Source organism: Mesocricetus auratus, unplaced genomic scaffold, assembly GCF_017639785.1.
Source record: "Mesocricetus auratus isolate SY011 unplaced genomic scaffold, BCM_Maur_2.0 Super-Scaffold_100041, whole genome shotgun sequence".
NCBI lineage: Eukaryota > Metazoa > Chordata > Mammalia > Rodentia > Cricetidae > Mesocricetus > Mesocricetus auratus.
Window position 1 is genome coordinate 4082244 of NW_024429218.1, and position 22143 is coordinate 4104386.

Consider the following 22143-nt stretch of genomic DNA (forward strand, 5'->3'; position numbering starts at 1 on the left):
AGTATTATCTAATGATATCAATATATTATCTAATCACAATATAATCCGGTAAAACTTGCTCAGTTTACTTTTTGTGTAAACAATGTAAAAGATTTCTGACAATCTGGTTCAAATTAAGGTGATTTTTTTTCAATAAAACATGCTTCCAAGTAATTATTCTTGAAAAAAATTAGAATTAAAATGATATGGCTATGAGTAATTATTTTACAGAAACAATGTCGAACCAAAAGGAAGAACTCTCTTCCAAAAAAATTAACATTGGAGATAAAACTTGACTGTCCTTTGAGTCTGTGTATTTTTTCATTCCCCACTGATAGTTTTTATTTCCTTTACCTTCTTAGATGTTTTATTTTGTGTGTACATGTCTTGCTCACTTATATGTGTATATGATATATGAATTATATATATGTATATATATATATATATATTATTGCATGCATGCCTGGTGCTTGTGGAGGTCAGAAGGCATCAGACCCTGGAGCTGGAGTTATGGATGGCTGTGAGCCATAGTTCTGGGAACTGCAGTGGGGGCCTCTGCAAGAGCAGCAGGTGCTCTAACCACTGAGCCATCGGGTGCCTGAGAACTCCCTGGTGTGTGCCCTGTGTCAAGTCTCGGGAACCACGGGTCCTCCTGCAGTAAGGCAGCAACAAAGGCGGAGAAGAGCATGGGGAGCATCGGGTAAGAGTAAAGTGTGAGCAGAGGGCCACGGGCCGTGTTGGAAGCGGTCCTCGTGCACGTGTTGAAGGAGCTCTGTGCTGCATGCAGTGCTTTCCTTCCCGGAAGTGTTTTGAAACCTTGGGTCTCCTGCGTGCCTAACACACTTTCCACCACTGAACTCTACCCCAACCCCCAGACTCTTCGGGTTTTTTCCCCATATTTTATTTGCATAAGGCAGGTCTCACTGAATTAACTACCAGCATGAGCAGGTCTGTGCGGGACCATCCTTCGAGGTTTCTACTTAGCCAGGGGTCTCGCTTCTGCTCCATCCTGCTCAGCCTGATCTCACCAGGGATCAGCAGAACTTGGGAGGGCACAGCCCATTAAGCCGGGCCCTGGAGCGATTTCCAGGTCACTGCCTCCTGCCTCCTTCTCAGGCCTTGTTCACCTCCACAACCTTGTTACAATAGTAATGCTTCTTCATAAACCATTCTTAATGAGTCCATTTACCTGGCATACCAATGAGATTGCTCCGTGTAATAAAATCTGCTCGTGCTTGTGCCAAGATGGCAACTGCAGCCGCTGTTAAAGAATTTGCCCTTTGAAAGAGGGGCCTTTTTCTGGATGGCCGTGGCAATTATTGTGCTGGTTTGCCTTATTAGATATTATAATTTTTATGTGTCTGCCTTTTGAGAGAGATTCTTACTCTGTAGCCCAGGTTTGCCTTGAGCACACTGTGTAGCTCAGGTTTTCCTGGAACTCACTGAGTAGTCCAAACTGGCTTTGAATAGGTGGCAATCCTCCTACTGCAGCAGTCTCCCAAGTGTTGGGATTGCAGGAAGAGGCGACCAGACCTAGTTTTTCTCCTTTTAAGTCAGTACTACAAAACTACTGAGAGGTTTTACAAACATACGAGTCTTCTACATAGCGATCCCCAGAGAACAGGATTTATGGAGATCAATGTCTATACTTTTCACAAGTTTGTTACTTTCATTTAAAACGGGTGTCCAAAGAACCCAGTGATCGATTTCAGTGCTTTTGGACTTCAATCCTTAGCAAAACACAGGTCCCTCCTTTGGTAAATTCTAGATCGTAGGCAAATTGACTGGTTGGCTTCCAGCCTTTTTAGAACTGTCTCCCAATTGCAGTGAAGGTGACATGGCCAGGAGCAAAAGCAAAAGGCTTGTCTTGCCTGTCACGCAGTCCCAGTGAACCACACACTGGGCCAACCACAGGCCACGCTGCCTTGGAGATTAGAAAAGAAAGCAGGTCCGAGACCTGGTGGAGGTGGCCATGCCTTCTGTTTAACAGCCTCACCTGTCCCGAGTGGGAGCCAAGTCACATCTTCCTACCCGTGCAGTATGAGGACAATTGTGGGGACACAGCACCTATCTCCCAGGGTGTGACTGAAGATTAAATGCAGTATTTTTAAGAGAGGCTGTCTTAGAACTTGCCTTGCATACAGATCTTTGGTTGCCCTTTGTCACTTCCTAACTCATAAATGTACTGGGGATTAGGAGAAAAGGAAGGTTGTATTTTAAATTTGGAACTAAACAAACAGAGCTATACTTTACGATGAGGAGACCACTTTTTTTGTAGGTAGGGTTTCTCCTCATAACACTGAAAATTCTTTCGAGCACATATCCTAAAGTCACAGTATTTGCCCTTTATGCATATTTTTGAAAAACATTGCTTAGGTATGCCCTACCACACCTGCAGGGATAAGGAGCTCAATCCTATGTTTCTGACAAAGCTGAACACAGCGGCTCCTTTAGTATCGGGAGACTGGAGTATACATCAGAATCTCCCTGACTCCACAACGGGTTTCATATCTCCAAAACTATTCAGTCACTGGTTTCTACCTTAGGGCTATGCTGTCCCTGAGCAACAGGATGCCTACTGCCAGGACCTCAGGCTATTTGGAAAACAGCATTGCATGTTCTTATGGGCAGTAAACTCTAGGCTTTCTCCACAATACATTCCAGGATCCTCAGAGAAGATTTTCCTGCTGTCTTCTCTAAAGCCTCTCTTGGTCCTGCAGAGCCTCTGTGACTTATCTCATCCTCGGTGAAAAGAGAAAATGAGGTGTTCAACACCATTCAAGTTTTCAAAGTACTCCTGGGTGGAGGGGATGGCAAAAATTTGAATAAGGCCCCTATGCAGAAAGTCCTGTTCTCTCTCATCTTTGATTCATGGACTTAGTGTTGTACACTGTGATGTATAGTCCCAAGGTCTGTTCGACACAGGTGTCTAGTAGGAAATGTCACTTGGATCCACAAATCACTCTGCCTAGCCAGGCTTCACAGACCTTTGTCCAAAGTGCCAGAGGGAACTTTAGAGTTAAGGGTTAGCTTCAGTCCCTGCTGTCAAAACTCTCTTACTCTTCCTCCTCCTCCTCCTCTTCCTTCTCCTCCTTTTCCTCTTCCTCCTCCTCTTCCTCTTCCTCATCCTCCTCTTCCTCCTCTTCCTCTGCCTTTTTCTCTTCCTCTGTCTCTTCCTCCTTCTTCTTCCTTCTCCTATTCCTCTTCCTCATCCTCCTCCTTATTCTTCCTCCTCTCCCTCCTCCTCCCCTCCTCCTTTTCCCCCTCCTTCTTCTCTTCATTTAAAAAGAGACGGTTTCCGCAGGAGACAGCTCTGGATGTCTCCCCATTGCCTGCAGGTGAACACGGAGTGCAGTTCTCCAAACCTCCAAGGTCCTTCTCACTACCATCTCCAACCTGGCTGCCCTGAAAATATATTCTCTCCCTTAGAACAGTAGCCCACGATGGAGCCTTGCCCTTGTGTGTGGCTGTGTATATGCATATTCCTGACTCTTGCTAACATCAAAAGCAAAATAGGGAATGAGAAAAAAAACCAAAACAGTGTACTCATAGAAAATAAAAATGCCATGGGAATAACTATGCCCACACCCCGAATAGCACGTAGACATCTCCTACAGGGAAGCCATATGCAGAACCTTGTTTTGTGAAACCCAAAGCCCTGTTCTGACTTCTTGCATTCCTTCCAACCTCCACAATCAGTTATGGCTTCTGCTCTGAAGGACTCTGCTCTTGGGCAGGTCAGTAGTGTCTGATTATGGATGTGTCTTCTACAGGAGCGTGGCTTAGTCTTCTTCCAAGTCACAGCAAAAGCCGATAGAGGCACGGTGACAGTCAGATAGAAGGAACAGCAGAGACAAAACGGCTGTCTGCCATTGTCTTTCTCCCTGAATATGTCGTGGAACCCTCACCCAGAACTCAGTCCCGGCAGCTTGCATGAACCTGATTAGTACTCTGACTCAGCTTCCTCAGGATGGTTCTCTTGTCAGGGCTAAGCTTTCCTCACCACAATCCCTCTACGGTGAGGATGTTAGTTATTTCCTGAGTACTTGGTAAATGTGACCTGTGAAAATAGCAACAAAATCATATTGATTGTGGCCATAGCATTACCTGTGGATAGCTTCATACACCGGAGAATTTAGTTGAAAATGCACTAACTCAGAATTTCTTACAAAATGGTGAGAAGTGGAATTTCCCTTTGCCATAGCACTTGTCCTGTAAAATCAGTAGTGCATACTACTTTGTTAATTACATAGAGGGATCTGAAACTATGTACAGATCCTTTTTAAATGCCATCTTCAACCTTCTTAACTGTTGCAGGGGTATTTGGAAATAATCGGGAGATGCCTCTTTACTTTCCATTGAGAAACTAATTATTTATTCATGAAGGCAACTTGTGCTTAATGCCCTACCCCTATCCAATTAGTGCCTGTTGCCTTCAGAACCATTTAGATGGGATTTTTTTCTATTATTTCAAATTAAGATGGTTTTGCTGTATGACCAATTAGTGTCCTTTGTAAAAAGGTGATGTTTCTTCCTTTTGGTGACAGAGAAATGCTTACTTGCCCCTGACTCTGCATTCCTCCTCTGGCAACTAAAAGAAAATGATCGATCATGTTTATTTGGCTGAAGCCAACGCGCAAAGAGTCGGGGAGTGCTGCTATTGCCCTGTGGGATGCAATTACATTTGATCTGTGAGCCAACTGTAAGGACGACAACAATGATGATAATAATAATAGCATAATCCTTGACAACATCTCTGATATCTGATGCTAAGTCGTTAATTTTCGATAAACTGCAATTTCTAACATGGAAGAAAGTTGAGGTGATACAGGTAATTGGAGAGCCCCTGGAAGATGCAAGAAGGTCTTCATTTCTAAGTAGCCATCATTGAGTCAGCCTAGGTTTTTGTCTGAAGGTGCTCAGTGGTTCTCATATCCCTCAGAGGGAACACAAACAATCAGGATGTGGTGTTACACCAGAATCCAGGTCACACTGGGGGACTATTCCCAACCTTTGTGGAGTACCACAGAGGACTGCCAGCTTGACGCTCTGGTTATTGGCCAGGAACAGGAAGCAGGGCCTCCCATTGCTGAATCCTAGGAATGAATTCAGGGAGAATCTATGGAGCTCTGTTTCCTTGCTGGACCAGGAGATAGCAGCTGCCAAAATGTTGCCAGCAAGACCTTGGCACCTGTGGGGAAACCCCGGAGCACACACTAGTTTCTGTACAATCCAATGTGGATAAATGAAGTTCCTCTTTTAAGTGAGTATGAGTGGGATGGGAGACATTTACACATGTGACGTGTCCGTACCCAGAGAGAGAGAATGGAGAGGAGTGGCAGAGAGTGTGAGTGAGGGCACTGCTATTGGCTGACCATAAAGGTGGGTACGGCCTTGATCTCCGGGGTCCACGAAAGCCCCAAGCCCAGTGGCCTTTAATTCCAGAGAATTTAGTTAGGAACCCTACCCCAAAACCAGGTTCATTTTGAATGATAGAAACATGCTCATGGAGGAGCTTTAGTCAGAATTGTCCCTGTATAGTTAGCAAACGTCTTAGTTATGCTATTGGATCTGAAGCTGGTGCTCATTCTAAAGCAATCCTGAGGACAGAGAGGCAGGGTTGGAGGAGGCAGTGCACAGCGCAGAAGTGGAAGCCAGGGTCCTGGCTGGATTCACTGGCTCACCGGTGTCCACTGGCTCTGGAAGCTTACGGAGGTCTTTCTCCTTTGGTTCCTCTGCTTCTTCATCTGCACAAAATGGAAATAGCAATAATGCCTAGTCACAGGGTCTGATGAGCGCTGGACTTTGACAATACAGAGAATCTGCTCAACTGTGTTCAGAAACTGGTGTAGCTTAGTATTAAGGGTGGTAAGTTCACAAACGGGCCACACTACACAGTAGAAATTTTGCAGAGGAATAATTAGTGGCTCAAAAATCTCATCTAAAAACCTGAGGAGCTTGTCTGCATTTCTCACAGGGAAATAAACTGAGGCTCCGCGTATGTGATGCTCTGTGAAGTTTATTAATTTTTAAAAATGAAACAAATCTATTCAGCAAACATTTGCCAAGAATCATGAGTGGGCAACATGGTGCAGAGTGTGGTATTATAAGAATGCACATGGATGTCTTCACCATGCTCCCTGAGCCTTCAGAAGAGATTCTAGATACATACGTTAGGCTGGAGAATCCAACACAGTCTCTGTAAAGACAGATTATCACTCACTTCCAAGCTCCCTGGTGTTCACAAAGTCACAGAACGAATGAAGTAAAATGCTAGACACAACGCTGATAACCTGAGTGGTAGCTATGCTACAGGTGACAGCCCAGGGAAGACATTCAATATTCTTTATGCTATTCATAGAATTGACTGTAATCGGACATGAAAAATCAACACAGCAATGTAGACCTAGGACATAAAACAAGTGCAAATTTTATAATTAATTTGCAAGCAGTTATCACTTTTAATAAGTCAAAATATGTCTAACATTGATCAGTCTCAGGAAATATGGGAAAAACTTAATGAGCTCATTCTTGGTTTTGTTTTGGAGATAGCATCTCATTGCAGCCCACATGAGTTGCGAAATCATTCCGATGCCCAGCATGACCTTGAATTCACACTGTTTCTCTTGCCTCAGCCTCCCAGATTCTGGGATTATAGACGTTAGCCTGCACACAGCATCTAGAGTACTTGTGGGTGTGTGCACAGGTGTGTGGGCACATCTGTGGGAGTCAGAAGTCTACATTGCTTGCTACATTATCTTGTAAATGGGCTCTTTCATGACCCCCACTCTTCAAGTAAACGCCCCGAGACTCAGAGAGGTTTCTGTGGCACGAAGCTTCATGGAACTGATTGTCCTCATGACCAGTGACAGCTCCAGAGGCCCCCTCTGCTCCCCCAGAGTCACTGATCCACCAACATTTGCGATTATTTAGCTGCTCAGTTTTCTCTGGGTCTAGTTGGCCAGTTGCTTTGTGTGTTTTCATTCACACATTCCCTTGAAGCATCCTGACTACCTGCATATACCACAGTGTCCACAGCTACCTAGCAGCAGAATGTGGATACAAGACACCATCCCTCAAATGATGCTGTTGGAAGCAGAGCCCTCTGCCTCAAGCCTTCCATTGGTGGCCGGAGTCTGTTAACAAATGACTGAAATTTTTAAAGTAGCTTGGTAAACGTTTATGGGTAGAAATTATGTCTTAGTTCTCTGCTGCCCCTTGTCCCAACGGTTGATGGCATGCCTGCTCTTGGGAGATGGCTTCACTTTCAGGTGAGCTGTAGGTTTTTTCCTGTGGTGAACATGATAAATAGTAATAGCTACAATTGTAAACAGAAATGGTTGTGTTTTACATCAAGCTCACTGGTGTGGTGTAGCCCTGTTCTGTGTTCAGTGAGCCTGTGAGGCTGAGATTCAAGTTAGGATTGAGTCGGTGCTGTGTCTGGCTCATGGAGAATTCTTAAATCAATTGAAAGCATTATTATAATTGCGAAATCGGTAATTACCACAGCCCTAAGCTCAGCTTGGCTCTTCTGAGTGAAGAAAGTTCTTTTTACCCATTCTCTCGTGTATCTCCCCAATTACCTTTGTCTTCACCTCTGCCGGCTCCCAGGATGTCACTGTTTGAAGCAGTTGCTCTTCCTCCAAACACCATTTCCTGCGATTGGACAAACTTTTAAGTGCTATCCTAAAATAAGAACCATAGTAGTCTCGTCCCAAAGTAATTGTTAAATTGGGAATTTTGTGCAAACCACTTGAAACATACCTGGTATTAAGCATTCCATTTATTTTTGCTGTTTTTTTTTGTTGTTGTGGGTCCCACTTGTATCCTGCAATAGTACAGTTTTGTGTCCTATTCTGTGGTCCCTTCTCTCCATTGTGAGAACAGGATGAGTCAGTGTGCAGGTGTGTGCAGGTCTCCATGGCCTAGAAGGAAAGATGTGTACCATGAGTCAAAATCAAGAAGCAGCTGCTAGCCTGCTACCCATGGTAGTAACCTGGGAGCATTGCTGTTTGCCCTGGGAAATTCTTTTGAAAGTACTCCTTCAGTTCAGGTATTCCTTAGGAGAAGGCATGCACTGGTTACAACTCAAAGGCCTGCAGAAGTTTGCCTCATGCAATGTGCTCAAGATGACATCATGCTCGTTTGCCCTTATCCCGTTGGATTTCTGTATTTCACAGCTCGAAAGTCGAAGAAGCTGGGGAAGTTAAAAGGCCTTCACGAGGAGCAGCCACAGCAGCCCCCGCCACCGCCTCCACAGAGCCCGGAAGAGGGGACCACGTATATTGCTCCTGCCAAGGAGCCATCCGTGAACTCTGCGCTGGTCCCGCAGCTCTCCTCCATCACGCGTGCCCTCACGCCATCCCCGGCCATGATCCTGGAGAGCATTGAGCCCGAGATCGTGTATGCCGGCTATGACAGCTCCCAGCCTGACACCCCGGAGAGCCTGCTCTCCACACTGAACCGCCTGGCGGGCAAACAGATGATCCAGGTCGTGAAGTGGGCCAAGGTACTTCCAGGTAGGACTGCAGCCGCTCGCATAGGCACTAGCAGTGCCCTGGTGTCCCCTTGGAGCAGCAACCCTGACGTGGCTATCAAAGACACCAGACTGGTAGCAGAATTCTGCATACTGGTTCACTTCTTTCCTTCCAAGAATGCAGGCTTGTCGTCCTATTGTTCCTAAAACAGGAGCGCCCATGGTGTTTGCAAAAGAAAGGGGTTATTTTGTCCCCAAGTATTAATGTCCCCAGGTATTAATGACCTCTGTTTCTGAGGTCACACTGAGGCAGCTCCAGGCAGCACAGTACCCCAGTTCATCTAAGCTCAAGCCCAAGGAACTTAAGGTTGACACTCCCCTTGTACAACACCCTGATCAACTCTTCCTGGTCTAGAAAAAAGAATCAGTCCTGCTTGGGACTCAAGAGACACGCCTGCACACAGGGGCGGGGCGAGGCCGGGGAGGGGCTAGAGCAAGAATTCACTGCTGCAGAGTACTTGCATCCCAGGCAATGGGGGACAAGGAGTAAGATTTCTTAGGTGCCCCAAAGTCAAAAGGACTAAAATTTTTCTGCTCTTGCAGATATGCAGATGGTGACAGCTAAAGTCCCCTTTAAACTGGCGCCTTTGGTTGTGTGGGAATGAAACAAGTTTCGCAGGTGTTTACAGATCGTACCGGTGTGTTGGTTATCAGAGCAGAAGCTCACTGGATGAGCCTGTGTGATCTGTCCCAGCCTCGCTCCCTCTCCATCCCCACCCCCACCCCAAGCATTTAGTGTGAATTTAAATTGAAATCTGTTGTAGAGCCCAGCACGTGCTCCCCAGTAGATGTCTGAGTGTGTTGGGAAAGGTGGTTAGGCGGAATTCTTCCTGGAGTGTACTCACATGCTAAGTGGCTTTCTGTGATTAATTGTTCTGTTCTCTAGGATTTAAAAACTTGCCTCTTGAGGACCAAATTACCCTCATCCAGTATTCTTGGATGTGTCTATCATCGTTTGCCTTGAGTTGGAGATCGTACAAACATACGAACAGCCAATTTCTCTATTTTGCACCAGACCTAGTCTTTAATGAGTAAGTACCTATTAATTAGCCCTCATAAAACAAACTGCAGAATTATTTGTTATGCTGTTATTTAAAATAATCTCTAAGCCAGATGTACAAGTGTGAAAGAATCTACTGAAACAGGCATTTTTAAGAGTCTTAATTTTTTTAAATAATTGAGTTTGAGAACCTACAAATCGGTCTCTGCAATGGTAGAACATACACATGTCTAAGTATCAGTAAGTCAGTATATGTAACACTTCACGCCATGTATGTGGGAATTGTACCAAAAGGAGAGGACCCAGTTGGCGCTGAGAACTCACCTGGTACAGTGCCATGGTTATTAGAAAGCAGTCTCTTTGTATCTGCTCCAGCTGAAAAGGAGCGCATTTCTAGGAAATGGGAGTATGTAAGTGCCAGTTTGTGAGAGCATCATAGAATGGCTCTTTTGTTAACTGTACACAGCTGCTCAATGTGTTTTCATGACAATCATAATTACCCGTCCTTTCAATCATAAAAGAAGCCAAAACCTTATTCTGCAGTGAAACATTTTTTTCCATCTCACGATGCATTTTAAAAGACTGAACAAATTTTAGTAGATTTTTTTCCCCTTTGGCTATGAGTGCCTTCCTACTTTAAGCTGACATTTTATTGGTGTTTGCATTTCACACTAGCACATTCCTTATATGTTTATACTCAGCAATGCCTCTTGGTAATTGTTGGGTCAAAAATATTTAAAAGGGATCACCGGAATTACGACAGTAACCACAGCCATCCTCTAACAGAAGTCTCTCTCTAGAGACACAGGATATAGAGACTTCTAGAATGAGGTATCAGATAGGTGATGGTAAAGGAAAGGAACGCCTTGCTAAGATACCACAACACCCCTGTCGTTACCTGCTGAGGCCCGCCAGCTCACCTTGGTGTGGTTGGCCACCACAGTGGTTTTGCTCCAAAGACAGTATAAGACCATCACGGGTTCTTGAGACAACTCCACTCTGGCAAGCAATCAGAATGATCCTAGCAAAAATTTACATCTGAAGTAAAGCCCAAGAACCGGCCTGCACATTTTAAATCTACTTGTTTTCCTCAATGATCAGCTATTAAATATATTGTTAAAGAATAAACCTGTGCTTAAGGCACACTGAGGATGTCCTGTAACGGGAAGTGTGGGCAGGAAGGAATCCCTGTGCCACCAGAGATCTGCATTTGTTTTGTTTTGAACAGAAGATTGACGTGATCTGCGTAGTCCTCCGATGCATGAGTATCCAGTTTTCACATTTGTAACATTTGCCTTCTAGCTAATGCTTTGACCTGTGTGCTGTTTTATAAACCACCCCAGACTCTGCCCCCAGAACTTTTTCATCATCCCATGCTGACACTCCAAATATTTTAAGTGATAATTCTAAATTGACGCCCCCCCATGGACCTGTAGTCTATGAGCCTACCTGTATTCTAGACATCACGTAGGAATGCAGGTATACAATATTTGTCCTCTTGCGCCTGGCTTATTTTCACTGAACATGATATTGTCCACGTTTAACCACACTGAAGCATGCCTTCACCTTCCGGTCCTTCCTATGGCTCAGCAGTATTCCCTTATTTGTATATCACCAGCCCTCATTCTTTATATATTCTCTACCTGTGGGTTTGCCTGTTGGTGGTTACATCTAGTTTTAATCCCACACGAGCACACACGGTGTCTTAGCCATCATCCACAGCACATGCAGAATGTAAGGTAAGTAAGTCACCAAAGAGCGTGCATTGCTGCGTTCTGCCTTTTTGCTTCAGCTCCGAGATTGTACGCCAGCTTCCTTTGTGCTTTCTATTTCTTGCTGCATTCTGAGCAGCTCTACGCTTTTCTTGGTGATGTCCCGTTTAAAATGGCCAGAGTGCAGATCTGGTGTGCAGCCTGGTGCCGCTGAGCTCACCCAGGCTGGAACGGTGCGATTGTAGAGCAGAAAAGCATCATACAGTCGTGAGCTGCGTCGATCTCGCCGTGAGCTCGATCGTAATGATCCAGCAGTGTGTGTTAAATGAGGTATCTGAATAGAAATGCACACAGAATGAGACTGTATACAGAAGACCAGAGAAAAAGTGTGCCCCGAGGCATGCTGGGGCCCGGCCCTCAGTTACCCCTTAGGGAAATGGCTCTGTGTTTACCGCCTCACTCTGCCTTGCCTTCATAGGACATAGCTGTGAAAAACAGCAAAACTGAATGTCTGCATGTAGTCGGCTGCCAGCTTTGAGGCCAGTGATGATGCAGCTATGGGCAAATGCCCCTCGAGATGTCTGTAGTGATATCAGGTACTTTACTGGGGCAGTGATCACACGCCTCGACAAAAACAACTTTGGAAAGACAATTTATTCTGGCTTATGACTCCAGAGGGACAGAGTCCATCTTGTCAGGAGAGGTGTGGTGGCAGAAGGGAGTGGGCTGACACACAGACAACAGAGAAAAGGAACAGGAGGCGGAGTCAGGCGTCAGGTCCCTCCCCTAGTGATAGACTTCCTCCAGCAAGGCTCCACCTTCTAATGGTTTCATAATCTCCCCCAAACAAGGGATCAAATAGGAAAACACATGAGCTTCTGGGGGACATTTCTCATTCAAATCTCCACAATTCCTGCTCATGTTTTCAATTCCTGAGAATATATACTTCAGAGTAGACTCTAGACACACGCTGATTCTGCAGTGATCTTTTTGAGGAATTCTCCAACTGTACGCAGAAGTTGTGACGTTTTTACAGCCTACCAGCTGAAAACAGGTTCCAATTTCTCCATGTTCATGCCAATACTTTTTCTTTTGAACGTTCATCCTATTAACTGTGACCATTCATTATAGTTGGACTTTGTGTCTCTCTGGCAGCCAATGGTGTTGGGCTACCTTGACTGGCCAGTGACATGTTTTCTTTGGAGAAATGCCAGGTGAAGGCCTTTTCTCATTTTTACTTCGCATTGACTGCCATGTGGCTCTTTGCTTATGGTTCTTTATGTATGCTGGATATAAAATCTTTATATGATGACTTGTAATTATTTGCTCCAATCTGTTAGTAATTTTTCCCACTCTTTGAAAGTAGAAAGTTTTTTTTTCATTTGATTATTATTTTTGAGCTAGAGCTCAGGTAGCCCAGGCTAGCCCTAAACTTAACCATGAACTCCTGATCTTACTGCCTCTACGCCCCGAGTGCTAGGGCAGTGGGCACGCCGCCAGTTTACGTGGTATTGGACACTGGGTTTAGGGTTTCATGCACAGTAGGCAAGTGCTCCACACTGGACCCCATGCCCAGCCCTCAACAGTGATTTATGTGACACAGATATTCCTAATTTTATGAAGTTGAATTCCCCTTTGTTTCCATTTGTGTCCTTTACTTTTGATACCAAGCATTAATTTAAAAATATATGCAACATCCCAAGATTAAATGTCCAATAAAGAACCCCTCCCCCCAAAAAAAACCTTTGAGCACATGAAAGTCAGGGGAAACACCTTACTTTGAAGGTTTAGCTAGTCCCTTTGGTTGGCTTCAGACTCTGACCAGTCTTTGTTTTTGTTTTTGTTCTTTTCCAACCTAGTACCTAGCCTTGAGCCTGAGGCACAGTACCTGCTCTGTAAATATTTCGTGGGTAGATTAATTATTGAACAAATTAACCCACCAGTCTACTAGTTGGCCTGGAAGGGTTTTTCAGAATTCATATTCCTGGTTACCAGAATGAAGGTTGTGGGGGAGAAGTATGATTTGGGTGTGATATGTCTGTAAATAGGAGTATCGTTGTATTTGCAAGAATAACAGAACTTGGTAGGTGCATGCCTGTTCTAGCCTTTGAAATGAGTCTCGTGCTGTCTAATGATCTTATCCTTCAGCTGCACATTAGCAATATTGAGCTTGAGGAGAGGCAGGAAATGGGGAATAATAAAGGAAACATTCTTTCCCATTTTTTTCATTAAACACTGAAGTGAAAATATGAGTTAATACTTTAGCACAGAACTTTTCTTATTATAAACTCAAAACTTTTCAGATATGTATTAAATGATTAATTATTCAATTCTACCTTGAAACAATACAGTACATACTGCCTCAGATCACTGCAGCCATTTAAATTTCTTATCAGTTCAACACACATATTAAAACTTCCACTTAAGCCTGTAATGGAAGTTTTTCTTTTATTTTTTTCTTCCTCTTTTTTCTTTTTGCCCTGAAATTAAGATTCCATGTTTCAGTCAATATCTTTAAAGCCTTGGCCAATATTTAAAATTAGAAGTCTGCTGGAGGCATATGTAATCTCTCTCCAGTAATAATGCATGTCATCTAAGCCGTGTGTCATTGTGGTCCTAAGACTGTTGGGGAGAGCAAGGGGGTGGTCGATCCCAGTACCTCCTCTCCAGTCTCTTCCAGTTACTCTGAGTGGTTCTCTAGGGAAGAAAAGTCATTCCAGCTGATGTGGCAGAGTTTAGTCAGCCCACATCCTCCTAGTTATGTTGACTATGACACTGTGTGCCATTAGAACCAACAGCTCAGCAATCAGTCATTTCATGTAACGTTTTCATAGCGCCTTGATCCCTTCCGTGTCCCTGGCTTGCTAGGTCACCACACTGACACTTTCCACTTGTCTTCGGTGATGGATTTCCCCAGCCCTCCTCCCAACGAACAGCACCAATGGGACCCCTTGCACTCAACACTCTGGAACTTCAAGAGGCCCTGTCTGTGTCTCAAGAGTGTGTCTGTTCATAGGCATCCTTGGGGATACATGGAGTAGCTGGAGTGAGGGCATCCTTGGGAAAACCTGGGAGTGAGGGCATCCTTGGGGATGTTTTGGGGATGCCTAGGGTAACTGGAGTGAGATCAACCTCAGGGACACCTGGTAGCTTGAATGAGGGCATCTTCAGAGACACTTGTGGTAACTGGTTATAACATCACAAACCTTCACCCCAAATGACTGAGACCCCAAGCCACTGGAGTGACTATGTGTCACATCCAGTAACAAGGAATGACTATACCAATGAGAGGAGACTGGGGATGGGTGAATCTGGGCCAGTTTCCTCAGTACTAACTCCTTGTAAGTGCCCTCCTCTGTCTCAAGCCCTTTCTCCTTTTTAATTAGGATTTCTTATGGTCTCCAGTATAGAACCTTTCCTACTCCCTTCATTCTTATTTTTATCCATGCATACACATACGCATGTGCACACAGGTACACACACACACACACACATACACACACACACACACACATGCACTAATGCATGAGTGCATCTTAGTGAAAAGCTATCACTTCCTGAAGCCCTCTCTCTTATTCTTCCTTCCTAACTCCCGGGAAGGGCGAAGAGTCTGCCTCTTCTCTTTGTATAGCTGTGAAAAGCTCAGCTATATGGCAGCTGGAGAGCCAGGGTCCACTCCAGTGACCCTGCTTGTTGTGATGGAACAGTAATGTGCTCCCTCAGGTGAATCTGGGCCAGTTTCCTCAGTACTAACAACATACAGTCTGCAAAGTGACTTAATTCATTCACTCACACACACACACAATACATAAAAAAATAAAGTAAGTATATATTGGAGGAAACAAATGAAAAAGATGCTGTACATGGAAAGTGCCTATGCTCGGGTGACTACACATCCAGATGTGGCCGCCTTGCTGAGCAGAAGCATCTCTGTGGTACCTCTGCCCTGCACATAGGATGCCGGCATCTGATGGAGTGGGGATTGGCTAAGTTGAGGTGTCTCTCTACCATTGTGGACCCTAGAGGGTAAAGTCGCCATGAAGCAATGTGACGGCACCAGAGGGCCTCAAGGCACCATTGTATTTAGTCCCCCCAACTCTGTGACAGCAACGTTTGTTCTCCCTCTTCTTTTAATGATGAGAAGATTAAGGTCCAAGCTTGGACCAAGAGTCCTTCCATCTACAACTCACCATCTTTAGCGAAGTCAAGACTGCTCCCTTTGGGCTATGGTGTAAACGTTTGAGACATCATAATGGTTTCTGATACTTTATAATGTGGGGCTCTCACCGACCAATCACATGCCATCTCTCATAAGAGCTGCCTTTCCAAACAAGTAGAAATGCACCAGTGTGTAAAGAGCACCACTGGATCTTCCTAGAATAACTAACTTTAGTCCCACTTTGGATCAGCTGTGTCTCCCACCATAGCGTGCTTAAGAGCTCAGCCTTGAAGGCCCAGTCTCTACCTTTCTTGGGAACAACTTTGGTGTTGTCAAGCGAGTGACTTTATTTCTCTAAGCCTTCACTTCTCATCTACTATATCAGGAAATTCATCATCAGTAGTTTACAAACAGCTGGGCCCCCTTTTTACTCTCAAAATCACTGAGGAACACGAAGTCCTTCTCTTCATATCAGTTATATTTACTGATAATTACCCAAAGAGAATTTTAGAACTATTGATCTATCAATTTATTTTAAAATAACAACAGGGATATGGTTACAGCTCAGTAGTAGTGTTGGCCTAGCATGGACAAGGCCCTGGGTTCAAACCCCAGCCCCACACAAATGGAATAAGGATTAATAACTCATTAAATTATTATAAATAATATCACATAATCATTTTATAAAAATAACCATTCTTACCCAAAACATTAGAAGAGTGGCATTGTTTTTTTTAAGTGTTAAGATAAAACTGGAGGAGGACCTTGGCAGATTCCATGGCCGGTAAGGGTGACTGAGGCAGAGGGACAAATGTGCCAGGCAGATGAGCTTAAGTGGAAGTTTCATTAGAAAGGGAAAGAGTAGGAAGGAAAGAGAAAGGAGGTAAAGACACACAGAGACAGAGATGAGACAGGAGAGGAGAGGGAGACAGGAAAAGTCCTGTCTACCCTGGGGGAACAGCGGGAAAGAGAGAGGGAGAGTGGAAAGAGAGCATAAGTGGGCAGACTTTTTTCTTTCAAAGGGGTCCTTTGCACCTGGGCTGACCAGGGTACTGCCTGAGTGCATTCTTCCTGGTGACAGGGGAAGGCCAGCATAATGTCTGAATCCTTACATTAAGTCCTTCCTTTCATCTGGCTAATATGAAAAATAGTTGATGTAAGAGTGTTATCTGCATCTTACTTTCAATCCGCTATTATTGGTTGTTTGAGGTGGAAGCATACCTTTTTAAAATGACAGCATAAATGAATATCCTACTCGCTTCCCTGGATATGACATTAAATCCCTTTTATCACTTCACTAAAAAACTTATGAACACAGCCAAGGAAGAATCCCAGCACTTGTACAACCGGATGGTAGATGGATGCAGAACAGTCCCCTGGTCTGGTGTATGCAGCCAGGGAACAAGGAGACTGTGTCTCCAAACTAAGCAGAAGGAAAGAACCAACACCCGAGGCTTTCCTCTGACCCCACACACATACACTGTCATACAGGTACCCACATGCATGAACACACACATGCTCTCATATGTGTACAGAGAAAGAATTCAAAAATGTATGGGCAGTAACTAGCAACTTCCCAGTCAGTAGTAAACATGCAGAACTGTCCACAACGTGCAAAGCCGCAAGGAGACTGTGGCAAAGAATACAGAAGAGAAAATAGTGCAGCTTGCCCCGCAGTGTTCTGCGGTGTGGTTGATGAAAACCTGCACACATGAGACATGGCTGCATGAGAAGAGCACTAACATGATGAGGTCAAGTGACCAGTGACAAGAATGTCATAGCTGGGTGCTCCAGGACTGGAAAGGGGGCGTGATCATTGTTAATCTCAGTCTATAACAAAATGCCCAAGTGCCGAAGTCTGAGTGATTCATAAGCAACACAAATGCGCTTCTCACAATTCTGGAGGCTGGGAAACTTAGGAGCAAGCTGCTGGCAGGTTTTGCATCTGGTTAAGGCGCTTTGCTCTGTGGTTGCTTCCAAACGGCACTCCTACACAGGAGAATGGAAGCTGTGTCCCACAAACATAGAAAAGTCCAAACTTGCCCCTGTCAACGTGATAAAGACCTCATTGTGAGTTGAATGAGAAATACCCCACATGGGCTTATGTATTTGAACACATGGTCACGGCTAGGGGACCTTGATTTGGGGCCTATTGGAGGAAGTACATGGCCTCTCTTCGCTTCAGTGTGTCTGATAGCGTGGTCTGTATTCCTTCTGACACTCTAATCCAAAACCAACCCCTTCTACCGTGGCTTATCTCTTGCCAGGTATTGGGTCAGAGCAAAGGCAAAGAGAAAGGTAGCTAACACCAACCCTAATCCATGTTTTAACCTGTGAAAAGACCTGCCTCTAAACACACCCCACCATGCTGGCAAGGAACTTGAAACACCGGAAGATGGTGGCACATCCTTTCCCTTGTCCTGGGAAGGGTCCTCCATGCGCACCCACCCGGTTCTCTGTGTGGAATGTCACAGTGAAGGAGGGACTTGGGTTGCAGGCACCTCTCTTTCTAGCCAGGCTACCCTACGTACTGCTGACCTGAGTCCTACCTGAGACACACGGGGACCAACACATTAGAAGTCCTGGTCTTAATGCATTCATTGCCTTTAGACGATGAACACAGAGCTTAACAAATCGCTAGTCATTAAAAAAAACAACAGCACGACCCCTCGGTTCTGATTAAGAGCTCACCCGCTTTCAGGGTAAGGGGACAGGCTAGAGAGTGCTAGCTGTGTATTTCCCCGCCGTCTTCACTAGGGCTTTTATATAAACAGATAAACCAAATAAACCTCTAGGCTTATGCCCTGATAAGCTCTGTGTGGCATCATGCAACATGCATGTCTTATGGGAAATGGATGTCATGTGTGGTATCGTGGCTGGGTGGTGGCACAGTCCTTTCACGCAGTAATGAATGATGCAGTTGTTCATAATGTCCTGAACAAAATCTATTCTGTGACAGATGTTCAGAATCAGTAATAAGAGAGGGCATGTGACCAATGTCTAATAAATTAATTGAGTTGAACATTCTTTTTTCCACACAAGCAGACAATGCATCAATTTTTATAGAATAATTGAAACAAAAGATGGTCCCTTCATCCAGAATTATACCACCCCAGAAACGATGCCTAGTGTGGGAACCCATCTTTGTGGGCTTCAGTTGGATCCAGCAGACTTGCCCAGTTTGTACCTGAGAAGGGGAGTGTGGATTGAGAAAGGGCAGGTAAAGACACTAAGAAAGAGACAGAGGCACGGGATAGAGTCTGGAGGGCATTGAATACTGAATGCCCTCCATTCTTTAACATTCTTAAGTACCCCAACCAAAAGGGGGCATGGCAGAAGACTTCTATTATCATGCATAAGGTGCAAACAGACTTTCCTCCCTTAATCCTCCATGCATTTGGTAACCACACCTTGAGGGTCAGGAATAAACACTCCTGAGCCCAAGTCTGTTGTTATTTAGATAAGATATCCACTACCAAGACCAAAATATCCTGTAGTAACAGAGCCTTAGACCTTTAGGTCTTTTGACATACCAACGACAATTTTGAGCTCTCCGACCTTGAGTCAAGATGGAGCGGGAGCCATCTTTATGGGTCCCAATATCCTAGGACCCAATTTGATTACCACATGTAATAGTGTCACTGGAAACACAGCTCGGCTCTTGGCATATTTTCTTCTTGTCTAGTAAGACTTTCCCAGTAAAGGAAATCTGTGGCTTGTGCATGGCAGCCTGATAGATAACGATTTGGGGTAGCAGTTCTTAACCCAGTGAGCATCTATGGAGCTCTCCTGGGGTACAGAGCACTCTGTTCCATTTTAGAACTGCAGCTCTGGGGCTGGCCTGCCTCAGTTCAAACCTTCCACTTAACCTTCCAAGAGGTATCCTGCAATGAGTAAATCGCTGTAGTCACGTGAATAATCAGAGTGAGGGTGTGAAAACGTCCCCTCCAGGGCAAGAGCCTAGCATCCTGAGGCACAGTGCTGGTGTGAGGTGTCCCCATGCTGAAGGCCCCAGTGCTGGTGCACATGATTTGGGGTTTCCTCTAACCCTTTGCCCTCACCATACTGCGACTTCTCCAGCACTGATCTCAGAGACAAGTGTACCTCCGTGACGTAAGAAGTCACCCTGAAAAGTTGCTTAGGGACCACTTTTCCAGTCAGCTGTAGTGTTATGGCCCGGGGAGAGGAACAGCTGAAGGGACTTGAGCATGAAGCCTGTGTGATGTCACTCAGCAGTTACCCGCAGTTTACATTCTGCAAAGCCTGTGTCTTTGCAGGTGACTCTGGCTGCATGCTTGCTTTCTTGTACCCCAAACTTTCCTGGTACCTGGAAGAAACCGGCGACTGTACGAAGCATATGCTGGTACAGATGCACATATATCTGTGCAGATGCATGTTGTTTGAAGGCCGAGGACAGTTCAGGGTGCCACCATTCCTTCAGAACTGTGCAGCTTGTTTTTCTAGGGCTTTCCAATATGCCTAGGCTGTCTGGTCAGCAAGCCCCAAGAACCTGCCTGCCTTTGCCTTCCCAGCACCGAGACTATGAGCATATGCCACCAGACATATTTTATTGTTGTTTTAATTGTTTTCCATGTGGTCTGGGGGTCAAACTCAGGTCCTCGTGTTTATATGGCAGTACTGTACCAACAGATCTACTGCCCAGTTCCTCTGTATTAAGTGTTTTTTAAAGCTATGTTATGAATGAATGTTTTTACAAATGCCATATGTAACATTTTTTGTTCTGTTTTTTTTTCCTTCTACTGACTCTTTGAGGATTTCACATCGCGCCTCCTGATCCCACTCATCTCCTCATCCCTTTATTTTATATCCATCTTCTGTCCTCGCAACCTCCCCCAATAAAAATAAATAAGATTTAAAAGAAAGACAAAAACCAAAAGCAAACAAACAAAAAGCCACGGTGTGACACAGTGATCACCCAGTGTCCCCTTTAGTGCCTACATCTTTACTCGCAAGTGTTCGCTGCCATTGGTCTGGCTTCTGCTTCTGCTACACTGCCCATATTGGACCCTCACTGGGACTCCTCTTGGATACCCTGTAGCTGTCCTGTGTCGCGGAGATCCTGCTCTCTGGGATCTGTAGGTCTGAGCCCTTCACAGGCTCTAGCAGATCACAGATGGGGTGGATGTTGGGGTGGGCTAACTCATGGGCCTGGTTCTGGGCCTGGGTCGTAGCTGGGTTGGTCAGCCCACCAGCTCTCCCTCAACATCCCTCAGGGTGAGCTCTCCAGCGCTGCCCCTGCCAGCTCATCCAATGCAGCTCTCCTGCCCTCACCCCAATAGGATCGGCTCTGCTGTGCTGCCCAGGTGAGGTGCAGGACTGGTCCTCTCTAGTGTTGCCCTTGGTGAGGGGCAGGGCCAGCTCTCCCTGTTGCTGCAGCCAGTGAGGGGCAACACCAACTCTGAGCAGCCCTATCCTCATGGCCTTTGGTGGTAACAGGAGACCCCAACATCAACACAGATGACAGCCACTGCAGGGCCACAGACCCAGACACGGCCTTTGGCACAGCCTAGGCCCAGACAACACCATGGCCCTGGGTGGCAGCACAGGACCCTCTGATCTGTATGGCCCCAACAGCGGCTGGGTCCTCAGACACTAACATGGCCCTTGGTGGTGGCCCAGAACATCTTTATGTGGCCCTTGGTGGGCCATGTGTAACATTTATAGGAAAAAAAAATGCTTTTTCTCCCTACACATCTAGGACTGCCAGCGGTAAATGACAGTTGCCATGTCACTAGGCCCCTTCTAGGTTTTTAGGCAGGGATTATTTTCCACATCCTTTGAAGCCAATGGAAATTAAGGTGCTGAAGTCCAAGGATAGTTTTATGAAAACATATCTCTCTTGGAACATTAATTTAGGTGACAAAGAGAACACTGGATTGACTTCTAGATAGTACTCGAACACTTGGTGGGAGATTAATGGAGAATAAATGGATGTCCTTGAGACCAATAGGTTGCCAGTCCAGGAAAGCAAACCCAGACAGAATTTCATGGTGATCCCAGAACCTGACAACTGAACAATACTACTGCAGAGAAATTCTGTACATCCTAAGGGTGCAACAGGCAGATGTGCTGCCTGTGTTCCGCTGTTCAGGGACAACCTCTTGATGTCCGTTGTTGGAGGGAGAAACGGTAAAGTTGCATGATTTGCAGATTCAAATTGAGGTCCTTTGCATTCTCGTTAAGGTTTGGAGGTAGAGACTGTTTCTGAGTGCCAGTTTCTGTGGACTTTTTCTTAGTGACAAGCCGTCAGGGAGCCATCTGTTACCCTGTCCATTAATCAGCATGTTCGATCTGTCCCAACCTGACGATGTGCTGTGATCCCGAGTGATTTGACTCACTGTTATGAGACCATGCCACTTGCAGGCCTAGGGACAGTTTACTGAAGTAATAGCTGGCTACTAGTAAACCAAACGTCCTTGTTGATGGACCTGCTTCTGAGAGTCCAGAAACTCAAGGGCATTGGCTTTGAGAAATTTATTTACCACTCACCTCTCAACATTGTGAACATGTACCATATATGAAAACCAATCATGAAGGACATGTGCTCTGCTCCTGAGAAGGGCAGAGGCCACAGTGCGGGCACTCCCTTGGGTTTAATGCAGGCGTGACCGTGGGATATTTTAGCTGTCTTTTCGCAATGCTTCCCAGCGTGCTGGTTTACACGTCTCAGAGGTGTGCGTGAGAAGACGGGTTAGTGCGTTGCTGCTGAGAGATCTGGAGTAAACATCATTATTTT

At 45.3% G+C, this 22143-nt stretch overlaps 1 protein-coding gene across 5 annotated transcripts in view; it reads left to right on the forward strand.

Annotated features, from left to right (window-relative positions):
* Nr3c2 (nuclear receptor subfamily 3 group C member 2) overlaps positions 1-22143 on the forward strand; it is a 332360-nt gene that overhangs the window by 253923 nt on the left and 56294 nt on the right. For all 5 annotated transcript variants that reach the window (XM_040734819.1, XM_040734820.1, XM_013118894.3 and 2 more), the window contains 2 exons: positions 8160-8498; positions 9402-9546. In XM_040734819.1, the coding sequence (XP_040590753.1) occupies positions 8160-8498; positions 9402-9546 (484 nt within the window). The remainder of the gene's footprint in view (positions 1-8159; positions 8499-9401; positions 9547-22143) is intronic.